This window comes from Lagopus muta, chromosome 7 (genome assembly GCF_023343835.1).
Source record: "Lagopus muta isolate bLagMut1 chromosome 7, bLagMut1 primary, whole genome shotgun sequence".
NCBI classification, from domain to species: Eukaryota; Metazoa; Chordata; class Aves; order Galliformes; family Phasianidae; genus Lagopus; species Lagopus muta.
Window position 1 is genome coordinate 24,685,859 of NC_064439.1, and position 12,514 is coordinate 24,698,372.

At 37.9% G+C, this 12,514-nt stretch overlaps 1 protein-coding gene across 3 annotated transcripts in view; it reads left to right on the plus strand.

The window, feature by feature from the left end:
- Positions 1-12,514, plus strand: part of UMAD1 (UBAP1-MVB12-associated (UMA) domain containing 1) — a 68,607-nt gene that overhangs the window by 22,689 nt on the left and 33,404 nt on the right. Inside the window, exons 1-2 of one of the 3 annotated variants that reach the window (XM_048951848.1) lie at positions 2,171-2,211; positions 2,295-2,317. The exons of the other annotated variants lie outside the window; for them this stretch is intronic. Coding sequence (XP_048807805.1) covers positions 2,186-2,211; positions 2,295-2,317 — 49 coding nt within the window. The 5' untranslated portion in view covers positions 2,171-2,185. Of the gene's footprint in view, positions 1-2,170; positions 2,212-2,294; positions 2,318-12,514 lie in introns of those variants that run through there. 3 annotated transcript variants of the gene reach the window in all.

The window sequence follows — 12,514 nt, forward strand, 5'->3', positions numbered from 1 at the left end:
GGAGAGGACTTCCCTGGTGGAGCAGATCCCCTTCTCTGCACGTAGTCCACCAGGGGGAGATGAACACCAAAATTTGCAAGAAGAGCATGTCAGCAGGTTTGGCTAGGCCAGCCCTCTTACATCTTGAGTACAGTACCTTATTGCTACTCATACGTATCAGAACCAGGATGTGAAGCTGTGGGTTGTTCCTGAGAAGCAAAGAGCAAGGCCATGGCTGCGTTTTTAAGCTTCTTATTGCTGTACATTTGGTCTAGTAAAACCTTGTAGGAAAGAGAATAACAGTGATACTGCTGTGGATTTTCTAAAGTGTTTCTTCCTGAATGGCCTGTGGCTTTTGCAGTCAGTTTAACTTACCTCTAGGTTATCTATGTAGTAAGTCCAGATAGATTTGAGTTCATTTTGGAGGCAGGTTTTCTGTACATGAGACTTCCATACTTATTAAAATGCAACAGTGTTGGAACTGTGCTTGAGCTGCTGCCCTGCTGATAGCAAGGTTTGGATTACCTCGGCACAGTGACACAGCAGTGGAGCTACCTGGTCCAAGTAGGGGTTGCCTTGACTCCTGCCTGTGTAGAAAGGTTTGCAAACGAGCTTGTCTGCCAGTACATAGCTATATCAGCACATCCTCAGACTCAAGGGCAAATGTGTAACTCATTTGTGTCTGGAAACCAGGTGGTTTCAAAGACTTTAGAGATGACAGGGCTCTTCATAAGACCAGTAGAACTTAAAAAACCTTGATTTATGACTAGTAACTGCTACAAAATTTGTACTGTACCTTACTTTATAGTGTCAGTCCTGTAAGATATAACACAGGGAGGCTGTGTTTGAACTGCAGGTCACATGTCTTACAATCATTTAAGCATGTTCAAAGAAAGGAACTCACATTAAATGCCTTCTTTGGACATCAAACCCCCAATCCAAACCTGCTGGTTTAGTAACATGATCACTTAAATCTCTTTTCAATCATTATCATTTTCCCTGTCGTGATTATTTTTAGTGAAGCATTTTGATGGAAATTGGGAGCTTTCCTTAAAGCTTAGTATTTAACTCGAACAGTTACAAAGTTTGCCATCCTTAAAAAGCATATACTGTTATAGACTTTCTTCCTTGAGTTGTGTGTCCAAGTCCCACTCTAGAAACTGAAGCAAAGTTGTGTTTAATTGGTTTTATATTGCAGCTTATCACTGATCAAGTGATCAGAGACAGATTATTTGATTTAGAACACCATCTAGAATCATCTCCTTTCCTATTTGTACATAAACAGAAGATATGGAAAAAAAATAGATGTAGATCTATTTTGATATAGATGTAGATCTAGTTGTAGATCTTCACTGACAGATCTTGTATGTTATCAAGGCACTCTGTAGCATTGCATATGGCAGGGTATCTGAATATCTTTTCCTATTCTTCATATTGTGCTTACTTGGAATTTACTGTTCTTACAGTAACGGCATCTACAGTTCTGGCCCACTCTTCAGATAAAGAGATTGTTCAGAATAGGATGGAAACAAACATTTGAGGATCTGGGGACATGCCAATGAAATGATTTGTTGACTTCTTGAGGAAACCTCTTTAACCAAATGAAAAAGAAAGTCACTGATTTTTACAGCTGAATATACTGAATATGAATACTTTCTTGATTGAGAGAATTCAGAAAGACCTGCTGTGTGATTTTGATAGCAAAATATGACTGTGTGTATATTGTTCAAAACCTGAGCTGAATGGGGATGCTTAGGAGTATTTATTTAGCCATAGGTGCTCTCACATTCTGTAAAGATTTATTTTAACACTGTTAACATTAAGACCACTGTCATTTCCGTTTTGTCATGGTCGGAAAGTGTTTTGTATTAGTAGCTGACACACACACAAAAAAGTTGGAGAGATGGCATTTTTTTGTCCCTCACTGTATTTAATAAAACACAGCAAGATAAACCAGGTTGGCAGAACTGGATGTTAGAAGTCTTATGAGAAGTTTTCCATTAACTAGGAAGTCCTGTAGATGTCAACTTAAAAGGTAAAATAGGTAAAGCATGTAATAAATTGTTGTCAGATATATTTACATTTGATTTTTGCCATCGTATCTCTGGTTAGCTGCTGATTTTGGGAAAGCCGCTGAAATTGCACATGTGGAATATTTTGAATGATTCTCTTTTGGTTTTGATTTTTTTCTTTGTTTGCTCACGAAATGTCACAAGTCTGCTGCAGTGAAAGGTTGTACTCTTGGTCTGTAATAGTTCCATCTAAATGTTTGCTAAAGAGCTTGTCTGATTGTTATCTATTTTTTTGCCATTAAGGACTGCATCTACCAACTCGGAAGGTATGGGGAAATCCATACTTTTACTACTAATTGTTTTCCTTTTAGAATTGTATCCTAATTTATGAGTGTTGATGGTTTCGTTTTTGTTTGTTTGCTTTAATTGTAAATTTGCATGGTGAACCAGGTTAATTTCCTACTACATCCTGTGATAAGCATGTTTAGCTAGCAAAGAATCTCATCTATGATCTTTTCTTTCACTTTTGTGCTCAGCTGGTCCCAAATAATGTATTAAAAGTAAATGGACTTTGCTGAGATCTCTGGTTGAGTTTTGTATTCGGTAAGTCATTGTAGTGTTACTACAGGGTTAAGGTCTGTTTTGGCTTTTAATCATACATCCATGCAGTGTACTCTTGAAAATAATTATTATAATGTTGAAAATTCTGATTTCTGTCTTATCAATTTATTGAAGTTGAAATCTCTGCATGATATTAAACTTTGAAGCTGTCTGTAGTCTGTACAAGTCAGGACTCAGCTGGAGTGAGCTTTTTGTGCAGTAAAGGCTCAATATTTACATTGGTAATAGCACAAGTGGTTTTGGTGACTTAGTACGGACTCTATGCTGCAGTAAACAGAATGAAGTCTGCCAATTAAAGACACTTGGTGCTTTATGAGAAGACATCTAGAATCTAGGCTTCAGCTAATTAATTTCAAATGAAGCAAGCAACACACTGGAGCGGAGAATAATTTGTTCCTTCACTCATGCTTGTGAGAATCCCATCATTCAATTACCACATGAAATAAGAACATTAAGAAAAACCCCAAGCCCGTGCATTTTAAAGTAAGATTTTCCTTAAAATTGAAAAAAGCTGATTTTATTTGACACCCATACAGCTTTAATTGATCAGTATAAAACTTCAGCCTTCACAAGCCCTGTTCAAAGAACACACCACTGGGTGCAGGGCAGTTCAGAGCAACTACTCGTGGTACTGTCACTGCTCACTAACCTAAAGAAGCCATGCAAATACTGACACCAAAATATATTTCAGACTTCAGCAGACATAATTTTAAAAATTATGTTGTAGTTTGTCAGTAATTCAATCTCACTTTGATGTGCACGTGTACTTTAAAAATCTGTAAGCAGTCCAATTTTCAGACAAAATGCAAGCATCAAATGAAGGAAAGTACAGAATGAGAAAGAAAAGTAACCACTTTCCTGCATAAACGGTGTTCTTGTAGAGCTTTGCTGAAGTAATCTTCATGTTTATCAAGCATCAAGCCCATTATCTATGTAGTAGATAGATATGTCCAGCTGGTAAGGGCATGTTCTTTGTTTTGTAGCGTCATTGAGTGCACTATCATCATCCACAGAACTCGAATGTAAAAAGTGACTCTCAGCAGCAGGTCAACTGAATTACAGTTTAATGCAGTAGTGTTGGGTATGGTGGAGGAGTGATTACACTGTGCCTGAATACTCCTGCTGGCTAGTCATTAGAGGAACAGATATTGGATTATTTTCTGAGAATCTTATTCTGAAGTCCTTGCTGAAACAAAACTCTTTTTTCTACTTTTTTTTTTTTTTAAATACAATCTTATTGTGCTGGTGCAGAGCCTTATAGCTTGAGCAGAAATAGTCCGTTAGGCAAAATACAAGGTGCTAAACTAGCTTAATTTCTCTATTGGACATGGATGTGTTAAAGGCTAAAGCCAGACACTTTTCCTTTTTCAGGGATGCAATAAAAAACGTTGCACCTAGCTTCCAGAAAATTATAGCTGCAGTTATTTATTCTTTTTTTCATCCCATTCCATTAGTCTTTGTAATAAAAGCTATGTTGCAGTTCTTATTTAAATAATACCAGCGTGTAGTTGTCATTCCTGTTTGGTGATGGCCTGGTTTTGTCTAGTAGCTAACTTCTTTATGCTATGTTATGAAAGGTGAGTACGTATCACCAAAAGACCCCGTCCCAAGAATTCGTCATCTGAAAGATAGATGAGTTGCATAATAAAGAGAAATATGAACTTTTGTTGTTGTTTGCTTGCTTGATTTTTCAGAAGTAAAGTTGTGGTGGTTGTTGTCGGTTGGCAATTTGGTAGCAGAATTTTGGGAACTGTCTTGAAAACTGTTATGGATTTTGTTTTATAGTTTTTCCCACTTATGGCTGATGGCATCAGGAAGTTTATCACAGAGAAACCTGATGATGTTATTTTCATTAACAAATTTGGAAAGAAAAATAGCAGCAATGAAGACGGTGAAGGCTTAGTCGGAGTAAAGAGCTGATGTGGAAAGGGCAGCATTGAGGTGTAGTGAGAAAAGTTCAGAATGACTTTGGCATTAGTCACTGAGTTATCTAGAGCAAATTGTCATGGTCTCAGCTGAAATGATGTTCAAGCTATGCACACAGACAGCGTAGGGATCAGAACTGAAAATTTTTGTGCATTCCATGGAGACTTTTTGATTACAGAATTAGCATATGAATTGATGCCGTGGTCATGAAGCGGGTGACTTTATCATAGAAGGAGATCAGCTTACTGTCCTGTGACATGGCGAGAGACGATATGCGAAGCTTGGGCCAGATGGTGTCAGTTATGGAACTGAGAACTGAACTCTGGAAATGCAGAAGTTAAGGCTTGATTACACTGTGTTAATTGTTTGTCTGTGCACATCACAATAATGGCTCTAATTAATGGCAGCAGGCTGTTTTCAGATAGGAATATTTAAGATCTACCTTTATGTCACTTTCTGTCCTTAAAAATGGTCTTTGCTGTATGTTATGGACTATTCACTCTAACATCTTTGAACTCAAAATTACAGATATCTCATTAAATTTGCTTTGTGTTTCAAAAGCAGATTAGTCTTTGAATTTTTACTTCAGATTTTCTCTCAGTAAACCACAGTGTATGAAAACATCCTTACATGTATTGGAAGCTTCTGCTTTGGAAAGGAAATGTTGAACAGTTGTAACTCTGAGGTAACCTGATCTCTCTGCAACTGGCATAGAGTTTGTCTTTCAGAATTATTTCTTATTCATTTAGGTTTTATTTTACTTACTTTATGAGTTTGTTTGGTAGAAGACCTTTAGGCAGGGCAACTGTCATAGGCAGAGGTAATATCTTCTAATAACCAGAAAACTAGAACAGCTTTTTGGAGAGACGAGTCCTTCCTCAGGTGTGGAAATCAAAGCTGCTGCTCCACAGCCAGATAGGAGCTGAGACAGTGTCTCAAAATGTAGGTAAAATGAACCATTCTGGGACAAAAAAAGAAAAAAAAAGAAAAGAAAAAAAAGATGGTTGATGTTTTTAAAGGAGATGTGGTGGGAGGAGAGATGACAGGGATTCATTGTCTTGTAGGGAGGAGGGAGTCATTTGTAATTGCTGTAAAACGAAGAACTTTCCTGAAGCCATGGTTTTTAATGTCCATCAGATAAAATAACAAATACCTCTTATGAACAATGTGCAAATCTGTACTCAGCTCCAAAGAATAATTTAACACTTGTCACTCGTTTTCAGAGTTGCTGCTTCCAGTTTCAGTATCAAAGGGCTTCTGTGACCCAAAGCCTAATATGTCAGCCTGCTCTGGCTGTCTACCCTACTTTTGCATGTAGACTTTGTCTTTCTCGAGTTATTAGGCCTTTACAAGTGCAGCTAACCACTGCTGCAGTTATTTTTAAGAGACACTTGTTATTTGTCCATTAACACAGATTTATTGTATTCTAACAGCTACCAAAATTTTTTGTACTCTGTACTTCAGCGAGCACTTAGGCCTACTGATTCAGCTTTTTTTCCCATGTTAAAATTGAGAGAACAAACCCCAAAATCCTGGTCTAAAAGATACACTGTGATAATCAAAGATGTGTCTTAGATAAGACTGTATGTAATTATGAACTTTTGTTACAGCATTGAACCAGTCTTTTCATATAGTCAAAATCTTTGCTGATTCTTGATCTAACCTTCAAAAAGGAAAAGATGTCTGTTGCTTTTCCTCCTCAATCTGGCCAATACATTCCTTTTAATCTTTCTCTTTTTCTTACAGCACCCTGTTATGAAGCTAATTTTCAGAAACACTTTTGTCTGAAAGCCAGAACAATTTCTTTTTTATGACTTGATCTTTTAGCAGTTACGTATATTAGTACTTTTATTTTGAATTCATATGAATTAATTGTTGCAAAAATAGTAGAAAGATCCTGTATATTTTTGACAAACTACTGCTAGTTGCCTGAGTAGTGTGCATGGCAATACTAAGAGGCTGTCTTAGCTATTTTACCCTTCACTCTTTCTTGACCAGCCATTTTATGGTCGCCATAATCTACTGTTTGAGTTCTCCAACAGGCTAGGCTTATTTTTTTTGTGTGAGATCATCAGACATTAGTACCACAGAGGTAGATCCATTATATAATCACTGGGACCATAGGAAAATATGCATTTAAAAATGGCAAGTTGAGCTTATTCAAAGTGGCAGCTCAATTTAACTTTTCTTGCAGTCACGCTGAATGCAGCACTTGTATTTGTCTGTTGTTTCCAAGGCAATTATTAGCATACGTTTAAAAAGCAATCAGATCTGGTCTGCTAGGTCAAGATAATATGAACAAAAATGCACGTTCTTACAAATAAGCTTCCCTAAAATATAAAGTAGAAAAACAAATGTAGTGTGAAATGTGATGTAAAACACAGGCATGGCGTAATTAGCAAAGGACAGTAGTAATGCTGTTTGTTAGGACTTGAATAGTAACAGTCAATTAATTTCTCACAACGGGAAACAGCAAAGCATTTAACAAAGAAACATCATCTGTCTCTGCAGCATAAAGACTATACAAAGAATCACAAAACTGAGGCAGTTAATAGATCAGAAGTCATGAAGTTAAACTAAAAAGAGGGGGCTTGGGGAAGGAGACTGATCTTATTTTCTTGCAAAGAAATCTGTCTGTATGTTCTGATAACTGATAGATTAAAACAACAACAGCAACAAAACAGACGAGTGGTACTGTTTTGTATAAAAGGAGTACATACCTAGCTGTGTGTGTGTTGTGGTAAATAGCAGGGACAATGTAATTGTAGGCTTGATGATCTAGGTACAGCTATCCTTATTCAATCTAATTACTTTCAAACTATCAGTTCAAAGTTGGCAAGTAAGGATGTGATTAATGTTTCTTCCTTTCCTTTTCCTCCGCACCAGAATAATAGCAGTGATCTAAGTTGGATAAACAGGGAAGCAAAGAAGCATTGTTGTGTTACATTCAGAGAGAAAGCAGTTATAAACAAATCAAGAGCTCTTGTAACAAAGTCAAATCTTGCTACAAAACATTTTGTGTTTCTGCTTCAATACCTTGAATTGCCCCCCAGATAGTTTTGGTAACCATATAAACTTACTAGGCTCTAATTTAGGTACCTTCATTGAATTCCTTATATTGCATCATCTAGTTTATCTGTCTCAAACTTGTTTGCAGCATATGGGTAGTAGAACTTTCCTTATAGTAGGCCTGATCTTGCATCGCTAAAGCTAACTGCTTTTCATAGGACCAGTATCAAACCCCATGAGAGGATACAAAGGTATTTTAAGGGAAACACAATTAAGGGAAGCAGTAACATTATGTGGAAGAGCTCTGTTATCTGGAATTTCTGGCTCCTCTGCAGCTTTTCCAAGCATCACATGTCAAAGCTTTTGGGAAAGGAGCACATTTCCATTTAGTCCCCGAATTACATGGCCATTTTTTTGTAGTGGAGTTGCTTTCAGGAAGACTAATGCCAAATAGATGTTCAGTAGAATTTTGATAGATGTACTAAGTTTTCTAATGATACCAGGAAGTTTGATGCTGCTGCTCTTTACTCTGTTTAATTGGTGATTTTAAATTTTATATTACAAAGCATACATTACTTGGTTGTACTTTTCTAGTTATCTGAGAAGGAAAAAAAGAAAAATAAATCCTTCCTCTTTCCTCAGCCACCATAAACAATTAAAAGGAAGGAAATAATGGGCCTGATTTAAAATAGAGAGATGCAAATGTAATTCTAATGTAAATCAACTCCAGAAACCCTGGATGGAGAGGGAACAAAGTGGGAGGAAAACAACTTGATCTGCATCGTTTCTTTTACCCGGAAAGGAATGTTGCCCACAAGAATAGATGCTTGTTGGAAATCAGGCACAAAAAGAAGTCAAATAAATATGTCTGAGTTGCAGAGGCTTGGGGTGTATTTTGTATCTGCTTCTGAGCCAGTGCAGCTACATGAAGGTAGTCTTTTGTCAGGGCAGTCTGGCCCAATGAGCATAGCACAACACGCTGCCATCAGGTAAGAGCATGCCAACCTTGTCCAGAAGTTAATGTTTAACTTCACTGTTTTGTCTCTGGTTTGCATACTTATAACTGTTTCTGAGTTGGTTTTTTTTTTTCCCTTCTGCGATGTTTTAAGACCTTTGTCCACTGTGGAGGTAATTAAAGTGAAATTCTGGGCAACAGTGGAAACATCCTGGGAATTGTGACTGTCCTAAAATAGTTGTTTGGAAATGTACAGATATCCTGTGGAGTATCCTGTAGAATCAAAAGCAAATGAAATTTAGGGTATGCACAACATAGCATTTTGAACTAAATCCCAGGCTGCAACTTAAAGTAACATTAAATTCCATTGGACAAGCATAAGGTGATTTTTTTTTTTCAATCACCTTAGTTCATTTTGTTCTTTTTCTCCGTGGGGGTGCTGCTCTGCTATTGTAACTTCAAAACGCCAGGAGCTTCTGCTCTAAAGATTTTTTAAAAGAATGTCCTAATTCTGGATAATTTCAAAGTAAGATGAAGAACTTGAAAACAGTACCTGCCCCTGGAGAAACCCATCACAAATATACTGCATATAAAATGGCACCAAAGAAATGGTGCTTTTTCACTGGTACGTTTGCATAATAAAACCTTGTGTAATGAAGTTCCACGACTAATGTGTGATAGGTGATGAAATATTTGAGCTCAATGCGTTGCTGTTTTTTTATTAATTTTTGAAGTTATCAGTGATACCGTCTGCAATACTTGTCTTCCTGTACCCACACTCGCCTCAGTTCCAAGGCACAGCCCAGCTCTAGCTTCACGTACTGTTCTTACACCAGTCTTCTGTTTAAAAAAAAAAGAGGTGAGATCAGTGACCAGTGGAGGCCAGGCTCACAGATCTTCACCCAAGCAGCCTCTGCTTCAGGCGCAGGTAGGGCTACTGAGTTAGAGTGGTTGCAGGCCTGTTCTTCCTGCACCTAGCACCAGTCTAGTGGCTTGTCTGCTTTTCTGACGATTTGATTCATTTCACTAAGCTGGTACAAAACAAGGCACTCCCTCCTACACCGCACACACACGTGTTGGCGTTTCCTGCCTGCTGAACAAACCCAGCTCTCAGCAGAACATCGGGTAAAGTAGCAGCACTGCAGCCAGTTCTGAGGCCCTCATCTGGCCCAGCTGTGGGGATGGCTGTGTGCCTCATTTGTAGGGAACAAAATTGGGTTACTTCACGTAAATGCCTTGTGAAATCAGCTTGAGATACCATTCAGAGGGCACGTGTTTGGAGCTGCAGTAAAAACGCAGAGACGTTGTACTGCTGCTGAACAAAGTGGAAAGCAGTAACGAGAGCATAGAAAGGAAGTGGCATAGCAGGGAGATAAAAATGCACAGAAGGGCTTCATTAAGTGCAAAGTCAAGCAGAAGGTGTCGAACCAAGGGATGGCTTTCTTGTTTATCTACCAATGGCCCTGGCAGATGAATACTGCCATGGAGAGCAGCTGATGTAAGCTTGGGGAGTGTCTGGTAGCTCAGAGGAGCGTGGCCCTCCCAAATGGTGGTTCCTATTTGCCTTGACTTATAAATGGACCCAGGCTGCATTATGGCACATTTTCTGCTGTACCATAACTAAATTAATTTTTAAACATTTAACCCTTTCATAGCCAGTAACTTCATGTTTACATTGATTCCTTAGGCTGAAGAGATTTGAAACATATATTACCATTAAATAAATATTTCATTACCTAAATAGAAGCTTGCAGACTGTGATATGCTGATTCTGTGCTCTAGTAACTTTATTTCTAATCTCAAAGGTGTTCAAGTGGTAAAATCAGCCCTTGCCAATTTGTTGAAATGATACACATTTAGCAAGAAATAGGACCGAAAGTTTGCTGAAGCATTTTGGCCTTCAATCTTCGGCTGAGAAAGGAGGTCACTTTGCAAACTGGGGGTGTCCTTCTGAGTTGTAACAGTGGGAGCCTGACTACACAGTGGCTCTGATAACATGGGCTGAAACTGTATGCTTTTGCTTTCTTCAGCTGCTGTGTGTGTCACTGACTTCAGCCTCTCAGTCTTTTCTCCCAGCTCCACAGTTTGCCATGCACGCTGCCTGCTTCCAGACTGACTTGCCTTTTCAGGACAAACTTGTGTCAATGCGATGTGAAGAAACAAAATTTTGTCACCTATCATAATCAGTAAGAAAAGAATGCAAACTGTAAAAGTACATCCTACACAACCATGCTCTAGGTTGTTCCCCCATGTCTTGAAAGCTGTAGTAGAAGAAGAGTAACGGAATGAGGTAACAGTAAGGGTAAACTTTGTAGAATACAGAAAGTGTTCCATCACAGTAAAAAGATATTAGTGTTGCTTTGTAGTGTATATCCACCCATATTTAATGTTTGTTTTGTAATACTGAAGCTAATCCATTGTCTCTTGAAATTGTCTTTCAGTTGTCCATACTGGAAAGGACTTTTATCAGGGGTTTTGTAATGGAAAAAATTTGTGATAGATTTTGAATCCAACAGTGTTATACTCTTCCAAACACCAGTATTAGTGTTGCCTTTTTCAAATTAAAGGAAGTGCAGATTATTGAGAACAAAGAGTTCATGTGACTTGAATGGTTTTAATCCAGGATTATTTCAGTCAGAATTCCACCTTAGAACATACAAAGTGGGAAGAAAAAACGCTTGGCATTTCACTGCTTTTCATAGTAAGCGACAATGTACGTAGCTTGTTCAAAACATTTATTAAGATTTACTTCCTAACAGAGTTTATGATGGTATCCAGGTGATTCCATTGCTCTCTGGGTATTTTAACAGAGCAAGAACGGAATCCAAACACCCTCCCTCTTGCCCCTTGGAATACTGTTAGGTCAACTTATTTCTGATTCTGATATTATTTTTCAGCTAGACTTTGCAGGTTGTACCTGGCATTTGCTCACAAAATCCCTATCAGTCTTAAATAGCTGAGATTTCAGAAGAGGTGTTTTTTAGCCTTGTAATATCCAATACGAATTTTTGCACCTGCTGAATATCTAACACTAACTGCTGTGGATGTGTAGCACATTTTCGTGTTCATAAAGATATATTGATCGTGTTTAGTTTTTATTTTTTCTAAATGTTTGGCCACTGTTAGCTTCCTTTTGAAGTAGCTGTTTATGAAGAATGTGTTTGTAAATGGCACATCTCAAGACTTGTTTGAGGCTGACTCCTTTTTGACCTCAGTTTACACACTCTGGACTAGCTTTCTCTTGAGCCCTTAAGGAATGTCACCTGATTTATCTTACTGACATTGCTGTAGTAGCAGGTCTTCCATCTGAGTGAATTGGAGAGTATTTCCAAAAGTAAAAACTACAATAGTAGTTTTGTAATACTCTGTTACGGTTAAAAAAAGTTTATTTAATTTGTATCTCAGTGATGATTCTGCATTTCATTTGATTCCAAGCCTCCTGATTACATAATTTTCTTGATGAAGCATTTATTAAATTTAACAAAGAGATCAGACTCTTAACTTTCTCAGTCTCCCTGTTCAGAAACAGTCAGTTTTATAAGAGTAATCCATGGAGTGTAAAAATGTTGCCATGCAATATGCATAACATGACAGACATCAAATGGATTTTTCACTAAAAACTTGTAATATTTGTCTCTCCATCCCACCCCCACATTTGATGAATTCAAGTGAGACAATTTCCCTGCTCTCACCTGAGCTCTGAAATGGGAGAACAGCAAAGTACCCTGGTCTCTTTCTAAACACCTTAGAGGAGCTGGAGGAGATAAGGATGTGAATATTCAAAAGGGAATATGGGTTCAGTATGTAGGTCATGGCAGTCTCTCTTTCTTCCCCTCTGCTCGTTGTGCATGACCTAAAAATGCACAAATAAATAATAATGATAATGAAGTTGAGAGTGGGAATTACATTGGTGTTTTCGGAATCATTGCAGCCCCAACACTTCTGGATTTATCCCATCATTTAGTGAAAGATCTGTCTGAAAGTTTTTCTGCAGTCAGGATTCATTTCTGTC